This window comes from Gobius niger (genome assembly GCF_951799975.1).
Source record: "Gobius niger genome assembly, chromosome: 2".
Lineage (NCBI taxonomy): Eukaryota > Metazoa > Chordata > Actinopteri > Gobiiformes > Gobiidae > Gobius > Gobius niger.
In genome coordinates, this window is record NC_136853.1 from 41,324,816 (window position 1) to 41,339,730 (window position 14,915).

Sequence of the window (14,915 nt, forward strand, 5' to 3'; positions counted from 1 at the left end):
TTGTTTACAAATAAAACTGTAAATTGTCATATATCGTCTAAAAAAACAGCCCAATAACATTAATGTTAACTGATTCCATGCCGTTTCCAATGGAACATTTTGAACATTTCCTATAGGCTCATGACCCACAGAAAATGGTTCTGCAATCCACTTTCTACAAGTTGAGAATCATGTTTTACATTATATATATATATATATATATATATATATATATATTATATTATATTATATATATGAGTAAGTGGGGTGCTCTGCCAGGAATATTTTTAAATACTGACACTATTACTCGCATTTTTAGAATTTGATCATATATTTGCATAGAAATATTTCTCAAAATCATCTTAGGGACCAGAGGTTCCGTGTGTAGGGCCAGATTTTGCCCCCGGGCCTGACGTTGCCTTGCCCTGCAATAGCCCATCGAAACTCCTCAACTCACATTAACATTAACACGAGAGATGACTGAAAAATAAACGGCTGAAATTGCACCAGGTAATAATTGAATTCTAGCTTTGACACTTGTTTCTCAGACTTAAAAACTGCAAATTAGAAATCACAGACACGTTTTCCTCAAAACTGATCAGCCCTAGACGACAGTGAACTGTATGTTTGGACACCAAGAATAATAGTACGCGGGCCTCATTAAACCCATAAGCATGAATATTTTTCACAGAAACGTTTATTAAATTGACACTATTATTAAACACTGAAGCCAATGCCAGCAGATCTATGTCCTGATACTTCTCTCCTTGTTGTTCCGATCATATTATTGAATAGTACATGGCTTACAGTGAAGGCTTACGCGTGCAGAGCTGTCAAATCCTATTACAAGCCATTACACGAGTGTGAAATACTAACAGGGAAGCATGTCGAAAGGCTAAATGCAGGCAAAAAAAATCTTAGGCAGGAATAGGTCAAAACTTGTTCTCTGTCATAATGGAGGCAGAAGTTACTGCTCATTGCCCACTCATTCTCCATTGGCAATGCTCATCCAGTGTTGCATGATAAATCTAACAGCAATAAAGTCTCATGAAGCCTCATAACTTACACTGAGGCATGAACTTTCTTATATGTTAGTTCTTAGTATTCTCTAACACCATCATTCAAAGTCATTAACATTTCTAGAATACCAAAGGAGCGAACAAGCTCTCCCAGAACAACCTGTTGCAACCTTTTGTCACTTTTTTTTGCTGGATTTTTGTCATTTTCTTTGCTGGATTTTTGTCTTTTTTCTGGATTTTTGTCTTTTTTTCTGCTGGATTTTTGTCCTTTTTTTGCTGGATTTTTGTCCTTTTTTTGCTGGATTTTTGTCCTTTTTTTGCTGGATTTTTGTCTTTTTTTCTGCTGTTTTTTGTCCTTTTTTTGCTGGATTTTTGTCATTTTTTGTCTGGATTTTTGTCTTTTTTTCTGCTGGATTTCTGTCTTTTTTTTTCTGGATTTTTGTCTTTTTTTTTGCTGGATTTTTATCACTTTTTTCTGGATTTTTGTCTTTTTTTGCTGGAATTTTGTCATTTTTTTCTGGATTTTTGTCATTTTTTTTTCTGGATTTTTTCTTTTTTTCTGCTGTTTTTTGTCCATTTTTTTTGCTGGATTTTTGTCAATTTTTGTCTGGATTTTTATCACTTTTTTTCTGGATTTTTGTCTTTTTTCTGCTGGACTTTTGGAAAGCCAGCACTTTTCTGCTGGCTTTCCTAAGTTCTTGCCTATTGGGATTGTGGTTTCACCTTTAGTCCCTCACAGACCACACAGCTCATCCAACAACACATTTGTCTCGTTTGACAATGAAACGCACCTTTATCGGGTCAAACATCCGTCTCAGTAATGTCCCTGGGCTGCTGGAGCTGCTGCTGCTGCTGCACGCGCATCCACGTTGCTGATGGATTCGGGAGGAAAAAAAACGCTCACTTAACAACTTTCACTTTCCCGATACGTCGTTTCAATCAAGTTTACAAACTCACCAGGCCAGTCGATCGTTAGGTGAACCAGTCTGTGAAGTTTATGCGTCTCGATCGCGTTTATCCTTCGAAAAGTTCTCTTAGTTTTGCCGTTGCTCAGTTGGGAATTTCAACTCATGTTTTCCGCTCGTGGTGTTTTGTGGGAAGCGCTGTTCGAACCCGCCAATCAGAGCGCGGTGTTTGGTGGAAAGGGGCGGGACCAAACGTCAGACGCTTATAACCTGTTAACCTCTTAACTCCCACCTGAACGTGTTTTCTCCAAATCCTCCAAATCTAAAAGCTTCTACAAAACATGGAATGAAAAACGAGAAGAAAGTGAGGATGTAAACACAACAAAAAAGCGACAAAAAATGACAAAAATCCAGCAAAAAAATGGACAAAATTCCAGCAAAAAAAAGACAAAAATCCAGAAAAAAGTGACAAAAATCCAGCCAAAAAATGACAAAAATCCAGCAAAAAAGTGACAAAAATCTAGCAGAAAAAATGACAAAATTCCAGCAAAAAAAAGACAAAAATCCAGAAAAAAGTGACAAAAATCCAGCCAAAAAATGACAAAAATCCAGCAAAAAAGTGACAAAAATCTAGCAGAAAAAAAAAGACAAAAATCCTGAAAAAGTGACAAAAATCCAGCAAAAAAATGACAAAAATCCAGACAAAAAATGACAAAAATCCAGCAAAAAAAATTGTCAAAAAACAGCAGAAAAAAAGACAAAAATTCAGAAAAAATTGAAAAAAAATCCAGACAAAAAATGACAAAAATCCAGCAAAAAAATTGACAAAAACAGCAGAAAAAAGACAAAAATCCAGCAAAAAATGACTAAATTCCATCAAAAAAAAATAATCCAGAAAAAAGTGACAAAAATCCAGCAAAAAAGTGACAAAAATCCACCTAAAAAATGACAAAAATCCAGCAGGAAAAAAAGACAAAAATCCAGCAGAAAAAAGACAAAAATCCATCAAAAAAAGACAAAAATCCAGCTAAAAGGTAATAAAAAAGTGACAAAAACACATAAGGGAAATAAAAAGTGACGACAATGGCAAAGAGGAGAGAATGCACTTGGTTTTGGCGGGTGGTAAGAGGTTAAACAGGGACATTGAAGAGAAACTGCTGCGGAAGAGCTTGTAGCAAGAGTTTGAAGTGCATGTGACATTTTAGACACACTTTTATTATTATATTTTTATTATTACCATAGTTATATAACCTAAATAAAAAATAAAAAATAATAGCAACATCTTCTCTTTTATCTTATCATATATTAATTAATCTGAGATAGAATTTCCATAATAGGGGTTATGCGCTAACGACTTCCGCTGTTATGGGCCATGAAGGAGTTCTAAGGAAATTTCCCTCTTCCTCTATGTTCTACAATTCTATTTCAGTCGGAGGGCAAGTGCCAGTACAACTCCATGGGTGAGAAACAATTTTTGAAAGAAATTTCCAAAAAACAGAATGTCGAAATGTTTTCCCTGATCATTATTTCATAGTGACTGGATTCACAAACCTGTCATATTATTCTTAGGCTGAAAGTCCTTTCTGACCAACAACATGAACATGATTTTGAATGTTGTCACCACTTTTGGACTCCTTAAATAATTAGACCATAGTTCATATGTGCTGGAAGAGATGACTTTGAACTTTGTGACTTTTTTCATGCTATTTGCCCCAGGAGTTACAGAGAAATTAGCAATAAACCAAGACTAGAAACCTGCATTTTGACAGAAACATAGTTACCGCCATAGAATTTTCAGCTGCTCCACCTCAATGTGAACGCAGCCCAGGGCACAAAGTTGCACATTTTAATCCAATGTGGTTTTGGTCCTGCAAATGGCTACAGAACTGAACTGAGTTGGGCCTTAGAGAGCTTGGCAACATCAGGCCTGCGGGCCAAAACCGGCCCAATCATAGAACCTCTGGGCCTCAAGATGATTTTGAGGAATATTATTATTATACAAATCAGAGATCAAATGCCTGTTAAAGTACTTTCTAAATGTGAAAAATACAGTTGATTCCTTTAAAATGTCTGAGCAGAACACCCGTTTAGGCGATATATGATGTACATTGAACAACACTGGCATTTGTTGACAGTGATTCTTTACTTTGGCCTAGAATTGGAGGGTTCGGTCCTTGGTCTGTTGATGATGAAGAAAATCAGCCTTACATCAAGCAAACTTGCCTTCCTCTGATGAAAAGGGTTTGATGCATTTGTGCACTAAATAGACTGACAATAGTTACTTGGGTCACCAAAACAGTGTACAATATTTAAACAGACTATGTTAATTAAACATCTGTTCACAATTGATCTTACAAACATTTGGCTCTTCGCCCAACTTTCCCAAAAACTTTTCTTTGAGCAAATGCCACTACACCTAAAACTGTGAACATTTCCTACAAGAATGATTTGTGAAAATTGGTGGTGTTACTCTCAATCCATCCATCCATCCATCTTCTTCCACTTTTCCGTTTCCGGGTCGTGGGGGCAGCTGTTGGAGCTGCCCAAATCACATTGCACCAGCCCCTTATGGCTCCTCTTGCAGGTGGTGGGTCCACAGAAGGACAGCCTCACGATGAAACAGGCCTGTTGGTCTCTCATAAGGGGCTTCTGAACCGCTCTTTGTCTGACCCGTCACCTAGGACCTGTTTGCCATGGGAGACCCTACCAGGGGCACGAAGCCCCGACAACAGAGCTCCTAGGATCATTCAAGTGCTCAAACCCCTCCACCACGTTAAGGTGGCGGTTCCAGGAGGGGTACTCTCAATCCCATTGGCGTAAACAGTAAATTAAGACTATAGATTACATTCAGCAATATCAAAATGCACACAAAGGATCAGTGTTCTCCGAGTTCATGTGCAGCCCCATGATATTGGGCTATACAATTGATTGATTGATTAATTCAGCTTCAGTTTTCTGACAGCCTCGTGGATGAAGCGGTCTTTCAGTCAGCTGGCCCTGCCCCGGAGACTCCACAGTGTCAGAGAGGCACAGTGTTCCGCTTATATAGACTTTTGTTCCTTCATGGGTGAGTGAAGTTAATCAATAACGCTGATAAGATGTCCAGACTGTCCTCACACCAGACATTTCCTTTAGTACATGTGTCGTCCGCACGTTAGGCTGCACATTTTCCATTCGCTTTGTGATCCTCTTGTTCTTTGTGACGCACTTTGTGATTTTATCTGTGAAAGGTGCTTTATAAATAATGCTTCTTCTTCTTCTTTCAACATTTCATTCATTTCATTCATCAATAGCATTATCTGTGACTTGAATAAAGCTGACCTGTGTATGAACTTTACAAATATGAATTTTCTACCATGTTACGAAATCCCTTCTGAAGTCTGAAGTCCTTTATGGGGGGAGAACATGTCATATTCACTTTCAGCCCCACCCTGAGTCTTTGTCCAGAGGCGCCAGCAGCGTCCACTTCAAACTTTTTGGTTGAGAAAGAGCCAGTGTCCAGCTGCCAGTGCCTCTGCACCAGCTGGTCCTCCTTGTAGCCTGAAAGTAGATACTGTTCTTCTGACAGAGCTACAGTGGGGCAAAAAAGTATTTAGTCAGCCACCAATTGTGCAAGTTCTCCCACTTAAAATAATGACAGAGATATGTAATTTACATCATAGGTGCACTTCAACTGTGAGAGACAGAATGTGAAAAAAAATCCAGGAATTCACATTGTAGGATTTTTAAAGAATTTATTTGTAAATTATGGTGGAAAATAAGTATATTTGGTCAATAACAAAAATTCAACTCAATACTTTGTAATATAACCTTTGTTGGCAATCACAGAGGTCAAACGATTACTATTGGTCTTTACCAGGTTTGCACACACAGTAGCTGGTATTTTGGCCCATTCCTCCATGCAGATCTTCTCGAGGGCAGTGATGTTTTGGGGCTGTCGCCGAGCAACACGGACTTTCAACTCCCTCCACAGACTTTCTATGGGGTTGAGGTCTGGAGACTGGCTAGGCAGCTCTTTGGTCTTGGCCATAGTGGAGTTTGGAGTCTGACCGTTTAGACAACGAGTTCAAACAGGTGCCATTCATACAGGTAGCGAGTGGAGGACAGAAGAGCGTCTTAAAGAAGAAGTTACAGGTCTGTGAGAGCCAGAGATCTTCCTTGTTTGAAGTGACCGAATACTTATTTTCCACCATAATTTACAAATAAATTCTTTAAAAATCCTACAATGTGAATTCCTGATATTTTTTTTTCACATTCTGTCTCTCACAGTTGGAGTGAACCTATGATGGAAATTACAGACCTCTGTCATTATTTTAAGTGGGAGAACTTGCACAATTGGTGGCTGACTAAATACTTTTTTGCCCCACGAACAAACTGATTAACAAATAAACCAAAACTACTATTGGAGTTTTATAGTTCGAGTTACTAGCACTGTATATATATTATGCCACAAAAACTATTGGATTTGATTTCTTGGATACGTGTCATTGTGAATTGTTTAGTGTGTACTCCAAGTTTATAGGTCCCTCTGCAAATAATTTAATTCAACTGACAAAATATAGTGTTATCTTTCAGAGATATACTGAAGTTGAGGTGTGATAAGACATAAGAGCATATAGGGCCATAGAACCTTCAAAAACCTTTAACTTTACTGACCTCTAGTGGCTGATAAAGTTTATTACAGAGAACACTTAACATGAAAATAGGTCAAAGTCAATGAACAATGCATTTGTCATTGCTCATTGATTGTTTTATTTATCTATATAGGCCGATTCGAAATATAAAGATTATTTTCAACAGACCTGCCTTAGCCTAACTCTCTGCCATCACATTTTAATTTCTATGATTAAGCCTCAATCTACAGCCAGTACATTTGCTTTAAACATAGATTATTAAAGTATAACACATGGGCAGCTAATATTCAGAGTCAACACTTTTCATCTTTGCAAAGGCTAGATTAGAAGTTTTTACAACAACACAGGGGCGGACTGGCCATGTGTCCGTTCTGGAAGAGCACAGAGGGGCCACTGGCTCGAGGGCCACCAGTCCCGCCTCAACCGAGCTTTACCCAAATCTAAAAGCTAAAAAGAAAAGCATCAAAATAGTGTGAAAAAGAGAAAAACACGGACAAAACAACAACAAAAAATGATGAAATAATGAAAAATTCAACAAAAATGTGACAAAAACTCAACAAAAATGTGACAAAAACTCAACAAAAAAGTGACAAAAACTCAACAAAAATGTGACAAAAACTCAACAAAAATGTGACAAAAACCTAACAAAAAAATTACAAAAACTCAACAAAAATATGACAAAAACTCAACAAAAATGTGACAAAAACTCAACAAAAATGTGACAAAAACTCAACAAAAATGTGACAAAAACTCAACAAAAATGTAACAAAAACTCAACAAAAATGTGACAAAAACTCAACAAAAATGTGACAAAAACTCAACAAAAATGTGACAAAAACTCAACAAAAAAGTGACAAAAACTCAACAAAAATGTGACAAAAACTCAACAAAAATGTGACAAAAACTCAACAAAAATGTGACAAAAACTCAACAAAAATGTGACAAAAACTCAACAAAAATGTAACAAAAACTCAACAAAAATGTAACAAAAACTCAACAAAAATGTGACAAAAACTCAACAAAAATGTGACAAAAACCTAACAAAAAAATTACAAAAACTCAACAAAAAAGTGACAAAAACTCAACAAAAATGTGACAAAAACTCAACAAAAATGTGACAAAAACCTAACAAAAAAATTACAAAAACTCAACAAAAATGTGACAAAAACTCAACAAAAATGTGACAAAAACTCAACAAAAATGTAACAAAAACTCAACAAAAATGTGACAAAAATTCAACAAAAATGTAACAAAAATTCAACAAAAATTCAACAAAAAGTGACAAAAAATCAACAAGAATGTGACAAAAATGAAAAAAAAAAAATACATACAAAAGGTGACACAGCACAGCAACAGCGCGAGGAAAAAGGTCAGTTTTGTGGGTCTTAGCTTTCAAAAGAGGTGTTACACAGCCAAAAGAGGACAGAATGCATTTGGTTTAGGCGGGTGGTAAGAGGTTAAAATATGTATTTGTGGAAGTGTCGCATTTACGCTAATTTGGGCCAGGCTGGTCAGAGTCCAGGGCTGGTTTTCAGTCCCAGTCCGCCCCTCCTGGCAATGATGTTGACTGATCCCGGTGAATGAACTGGAATGTCAGACTTCTTGAATGATTGAGTATCTTATTCCAAGATGTGTGTCTTTTTATATTCGTCTAATGGTGCACTTTTGTCACTGCACGGAAATCTGGACCAGTGCCACAAAACCATACTCGATACAGGGGCGGACTGGGACTGAAAAACAGCCCTGGACTCTGACCAGCCTGGCCCAAATTAGCGTAATTGTGACTTCCACAAATACATATTTTAACCTCTTACCACCCGCCTTAACAGTAACGAGTGCCTTTTCCCCAGTTCGGCTTTTTATTATTATTATTTTGACTGGAATCACAAGCAAAAAGAACGGGAAAGGTGGTCGTAGAGACAGAAGTAAAATCATTCATATGAATAATAAATAATAATGGTCCCAAAACTGAACCCTGTGGCACACCATACTCCACGGAATTCCTTTTAGATACATGTTTTTTTATACTGGGCTTTACCCAAATCTAAAAGCTTCTCGACTGGAGATCAACAATGTAACGCCTCATTTGAAAGCTAAGACCTACAAACGTGATGGAAACTTTTCGTCACGTCGCCACATTTTTTTTGTTTTTTAAATTGTTTTTTCTATCATTTTTTGTTGTGTTTTTCTCACGTTTTTGTAGGTTTTTTTTGTCCGTGTTTTTCTCATGTTTTTCTCTTTTTCTCGCTATTTCGATGCTTTTCTTTTGTAGCTTTTAGATTTGGGTAAAGCTCGGTTGAGGCGGGACCGGTGGCCCTAGAGCCAGTGGCCCTTCTGCGCTCTTCCAGAATGGACACATGGCCAGTCCGCCCCTGACTCGATATAATTACAGGCCTATATATATTAACTCATATCATACTCATACCATTATCCATGTGCTTAAATACACACTGTAATGTTTGAGATAAGGAGCACTGCCACACTGTCTAATCTTAATCTGTGCCACAGTTCATAGGCTACTTAAAGACATTTTGCCACACAACCAGCTAAGCCTATCAGGCAGCCACTGGATGTATAATGCACAAAACATTTGCGTCATTGCGCATGTCTACCTCTCTAAACCGGGAGTGTGCCGACAATAAAGGAAACCCTCCCCAAAACCACCGCGCTGCCTCTTTAAAACTCGCTACAGATCTTCACTAAGTACAATATGTTCCTAAAATAATGAGCTCATTCGTAACAGAATCGCGTTTGTCCAGCAGAGGGCGGTGCGTAACAACAAATCCCCTGTGCTTTTACATTGGGCTCTACATGCAGCGGCTTTGACAGCGGTGTAAGGACTGTTGGTGTCCCACTGGGGGCCTTTGTCTGGAGGAGCTTGGGTTCACTCTGGCCCCATTTGCGCCATATGCTGCAGGAGGACGGGCTGTCTGAACGGATGAAGACCTCCGAGTGATGGCTTCAGTGACTGGGCAGTGTTAGTAGAAAGAACACACCAAGATTAGTATGTTGGAGAACTTCAATCAATAGGCCGCAGTCAATTGTGAGACACTTAAACAGTTGTGTGATTAGTTTTAGTATGTTATTAATAAAGTTAGGGAAATAGGCTAGGAATACATAGCCTAATGAAAAAACCTAAACAACCAATGTCACTTAGGCAAGGCAAGTTTATTTGTAGAGCACAATTCATACACAAGGCAATTCAAAGTGCTTCACAGTTGCATAAATATAAGAAAACAAATACGATCAATAAAAACATCAACATAGAATTAATCAATTACAGTAAAAGGCAAGAGTGCAGATAAAATACTTTCAGTCATTTTCATGGGTAAAGAGAACTGTTTTCAGCCTGGATTTGAACATTGTCAGAGTTGAGGCCTGTCTCACGTCCTCGTGAAGACTGTTCCAGATTTTAGCTGCATGAAACTGAAACGCAGCCTCACCGTGTTTATTATTGACTCTGGGAACCACCAGGAGGCCCCTCCCTGAAGTTCTCAGGGCCCGAGATGGTTCATACGGCTGTAACATGTCAGAGATGTACTTTGGTGCTAAACCATGAAAAGACTTGTAACAAGCAGAGCTGTTTTAAAGTCTATTCACTGAGCGACAGGAAGCCAGTGCAGAGACCAGAGCACTGGACTAATATGGTCGTATTTCCTGGTTCTTGTCAGGACTCGAGCAGCAGCGTTCTGGATGTACTGCAGCTCTAGCAGTGAGCAGCCGTTACAGTCGTCTAACCTGCTGGAGACAAATGCATGGATAAGTCTCTCTAAGTCTGGTTTCCTCTGATCTTAGCAATGTTTTTCAGATGGTAAAAAGCTGCTGTTGTTATTGCTTTGATGTGGCTGTTAAAGTTCAGGTCTGAGTCCATGATCACTCCCAGATTTCTAACCTGATTTTTTGAGAGACTCAAGGTGCCTGATAACACTTTGTCTTTGTGCCTGTGGACCAAAAACAAAATACTTAATAATCTATTTAATATGTTGATAGCACAAATCCATCCAAAGCTTATAGAAGAAAGCGGGACACAACACTGAAACCATGCAACAGCAACAAAGATTTATTTCAACACTATGGGTTTAATTGGGTTTGTATTTAAAGTAAGACTAACAAGCAAGTAGGATTATTGCAATATCAGCCACGCTCTAAGACATACACAGGTAATGTAATGTGTAGTTAAAGGGAGACACGACAGGAAAAACTCAATTTCTTCAGAGCCAAATTGGTCTCTGAACATAAGCTCACCTGGAAACAATAATTATACCTAATCTTCACAGGAACGTGTTTAAATATTGCGCTGATTCAATGTTAGGTCATAGGTTTATATGGGAAATCATAACTTCAAGGGCCCTTTTCTCTCATTGTGGCGACATCATCTCCACGTCAGTAGCACCTGAAGACTTCAAATTTTCCGGCCTTGGACTCAACAATAGTTTGAAGATTTTTTCAGAGGGATTTTTCAATATCTAGTTCCGAGGCTGATTTATTGAGTTTTGAATGTCAAAAAATAGGGCCAAAATTCAATTTTTCACTGATTTTTCCACAGAAGATCCAAAATCCCCTCTGAAAAAGTCTTAGTAACTCTTTTACCTGTAGAGTTCGGGTTGTGTGATGTCATATCTTTAAGCATTATGGGATTAGCAGCAATTGTAAACTAATAGAGATTTTAAAAGCTAAAATACTGGAGTTATTGCTTACATTAAAACACTTGAACACCAGTGTGTTGTATTTACCAGCAGTAACTCAGCAGTTAAAAAAAGTTTTAAATTTTTTTTCTCCACTTTACTGTTTTTAGCTCATGTTATTCAGTTGAAATGTATGCTAACAGCTGCAAAGATGGCGGATCTCCATGGTAACTAAAACCATACATTTGAATGTAGCTCAATCCGTTATTCAGATTTCGTTGCAGAAAATACGGGAAATTTGGGACATTTTTAGGCATAAAACACCTTGTTTTTATGTGAAAACAAAAAATGACAGAAAACTTGCAATACATTTTTTTCTCACATTTATGCCAGTGATCTACAGCAAAAGTTTCACATTGATATCTGTAAATTAAAAAAATAAAATCCCTATTCACCGGCAGTGTCTCGCTTTCGATAATGGTGAAGTACCAGCACTGTACAAACACAACTAGTCTACAAGATGTAATAGTAAAATAACATAACTTTTACGTAACTTTTTACGTTTAACGTATTAATTATATGGCAAAGAAATCACACATGCGACCGTTTACATATAAGCATTAGCCACTTTGCAACATAAACATGTCACAGATGAAACATGCAGTGGCTAACGTTAGCGATAACGGCAAATAACTGCTTTCCGCTCGCGCCAGCTGAGTAACTATTCGCGGCACTGTCGGGATTAACGCTGATAATTGCTGACATATCAATGAAATAAAGTCTAAGGGGATTGTTTGCTATAAGAGGCTCTATGTCAATATATCCTGAAGTGACAGTTACCAATACAAACACTAGGGACGCTCAGCCGTGCTATGTCAGACTAGGGTACTGCTAGCAAGCCGGCGTCGTTAAGTCCATTTTCCAGCTGTTAAACAGATATCTCTAACTATAATGTAGCTGACGTCGTGCGATATCGTCCACATGTTACCACGCGCGTTTTCGAAATAAAATAAAAGTGCGAGTTAAACGACAAAAAGGCGGAAAATGCGTGATAAATTTTTAGCGGCGCTAACGAGTGAGCGACAGAGCGCGCGCCGAGTGAGCCCACAATTCAAGGAGTTCAAACCGGCGCGTGGTGGCGAGCCGGCGAGGTCCTCCGCCGCTTTGTTTGCGGAAAAAACGGAACAATTTCCCCACAAATCACGCGAATACACACATTTTTGCGCTGTCTTGTGTCAATTCCTCAAAATGGGGTCTGCTAACGTACGTCTCCGCCATTTTGTGACAGGTTTTTCATTGAGCAAAAGGGGTACGTGTAATGGTTGAATGTAACCCCATCAAGGCGAAGATACATCCGACCGCCCTGGCAGCTACAAAGAAAAAGGGATCAGGGGTAATTCTCACCATCCCGTGAGATAAAAGTCATTTTGAAGCATCCTTGCAAGGGACAGGCGCAACTTACCCTCCCCCCCCCCCTCCCCTGTTCACGCTTTCGGCAGCTATAACGCACAAGCGGGCTGGCGTGTTTGAGTGAAGAGGATGCAACAGGAGGAATACATGCTTTTAACACTAATACTGCAAGAATCATAGTGATAGTTAAAGCGATACTGTCAATCAACTTCCATACTTCTGAAATCAGCATGACACGGTTATTAGATTAAAATAAAATGACATCCTTATTATGGGAAAGCACGTTTTGACCTACATCCAGAATATATTTTTCACTCTATGATCATTCATAAACGTAATACATGTTATTACTGTATATTATGGTGCTTTGCGGAGTGCAGTACTCGCAGTCCTTGCAGTATATCATTGTGCATAAAGGTTTACATTTGAATGAGCGACTGGATATAAACTCGCTCTCAATTGACTATTCTTTCTCTCACTTGACCAGCCTCTTGTGGGTCAGTGGAGCACTTCCAGCTGACTCAAGTGACAGTGAATAGGGGCTGCTATATAAATATATATATTATCTGTAAAAAATGTGCTGTATATGATTTTAGGGTAGCATTTTAATTACATTTCCCACAATACATGCTACAAATGTGTCAACTGTATCACCATGTATTTCTGTTGAATGCCCCACTGTGCGTCAACTACTGTCAAAATGTGTTAATTTGTCAACAGAAAATACATTTACTTGCTGTTAAGTATTTTCCCTCATCAACCACACGTCTCCACTGCCATGTTGCACTGACCATCCATATACTCAGAATTAAATATTTCATGAAGTAACTGTGGCTTGCCCTCTATTACACGCCTGATTGAGACAACACGAGCCCCTATGGTAATTGGTGCTATCCCCTCCCCCCACGGGACGTTTCCCAGCCGCCTCTCTTGACCCGTTTCTGAACGCACAGGGTCGATTGTCAGACGGTCCCTTAAAAAAAGAAAACAGTCCATTGTTCAATTTTTCTTGCTCGGGACACACGCTGCAGTACCGGCCGTGTGCGCGGGGGGCGCTGCGCGCATGGCAGGCCGGGCTCCTCCGCGGCCTTCTGCTCTTTTTGTCTGAACACTGATCCCTCTCTACAGTGTGTGCGATAGCCTCCGAGCACACTGTCAAACCACTCCAAACCGATACACCCGCGAGCAAAAAAGCTTTAATCGTTCACATTTCGCCATGGTAGACCGCCCGTGTTTTTGTCCGTAAGTGTGAATTCGTCCAGGGGTCGGTTTGTGCCTCTCTCTGTGCATCAGTCTTTATTAGCGGAGCCTCAAGCCGCCGCTCTCAGCGCTACAGCGGCTATTTCTTTAACTTTTTAAACACTCGGCTTCGCGAATGACTGAGCGCCGGCGGAGTATGGGATCCTTGGTGTCTTAGGAAGCGACCGAAGTGGAGTTTGAGCGTCTTGGCGTGCGAGAACGATGGCAAATTCGACGGGGAAAAACCTACTAGATCAGCGGAGGAAAAAACAGGCTTTCCTGGACGAGCTGCGGCAATTTCACCAAGGCAGAGGGTGAGATTCGGACGGCTTTTTTAACTAAGACATTCAAGTTTAAATCAACATCCCCCCGCGTTATAAGTTACTTCGATGTGTCGCCTGGACGTGTGCGTGATTATTTCCTGTGTTATCGTTGCAGATCGGCGTTTAAGAAGATTCCTATCGTGGGTGGGAAAGAGCTGGACCTCGGCGCTCTCTATGTTAGAGTCGTATCTTTAGGTGGCTTCGCGAAGGTGAGTGAGAACTAAAAGTGGGTTTTCTCGACACTTTGCAGGGTTTGGACTCGTCTGCACCGTGCAACAACTCGGGGAGGACAACCCGGGACAAGTGTAAGCCTCTTGGAAAGCCTTAGTAGCAGGGGTGCATGGCCTTGTGCTAGGAGTTTGCAGTGTATCTCTATGCAATGTGGTGGCTTGTGTTGTTGTGTGCTTAATTGAGAGGGAGCCCTCCTCGGGAGTCGGTCAGAGCGTAGTTTGGAGCGACTCAAAATGAGCGGGCACATTTCACATCGATTACACCGACCGTGGAAACGCCGCTTAGGCTCCACGCGACTTGTTTTTTAACGGAAAAAACGGCTCGGGTGTTCGCTCTCGCTGTGGCCGTCTTCCCTCGGCTTCACGGCTCGCTTCGAAATGTAGGCCTCGCATACGGGGCCCGTACAGTGAACACACCGTAAATGTCACTTTAACCCGCTCCAAAACGCGGAGTCAGTCGCGGCCAAGCTGAAACATGTGTACTTTTGTTGACATAATTAGCTCCTTAGCCGCCCGCTTTGCAATTTGGAGCCCAACTGAAAAAGTTAGCT

General features: G+C 39.9%; 1 protein-coding gene across 2 annotated transcripts in view; it reads left to right on the top strand.

Annotated features, from left to right (window-relative positions):
* The first annotated feature begins 13,632 nt into the window (after positions 1–13,632).
* Positions 13,633–14,915, top strand: part of arid2 (AT-rich interactive domain 2) — a 54,053-nt gene continuing 52,770 nt past the window's right edge. For both annotated transcript variants that reach the window (XM_079552371.1, XM_079552372.1), the window contains exons 1-2: positions 13,633–14,125; positions 14,250–14,343. In XM_079552371.1, the coding sequence (XP_079408497.1) occupies positions 14,034–14,125; positions 14,250–14,343 (186 nt within the window). In that variant the 5' untranslated portion in view covers positions 13,633–14,033. The remainder of the gene's footprint in view (positions 14,126–14,249; positions 14,344–14,915) is intronic.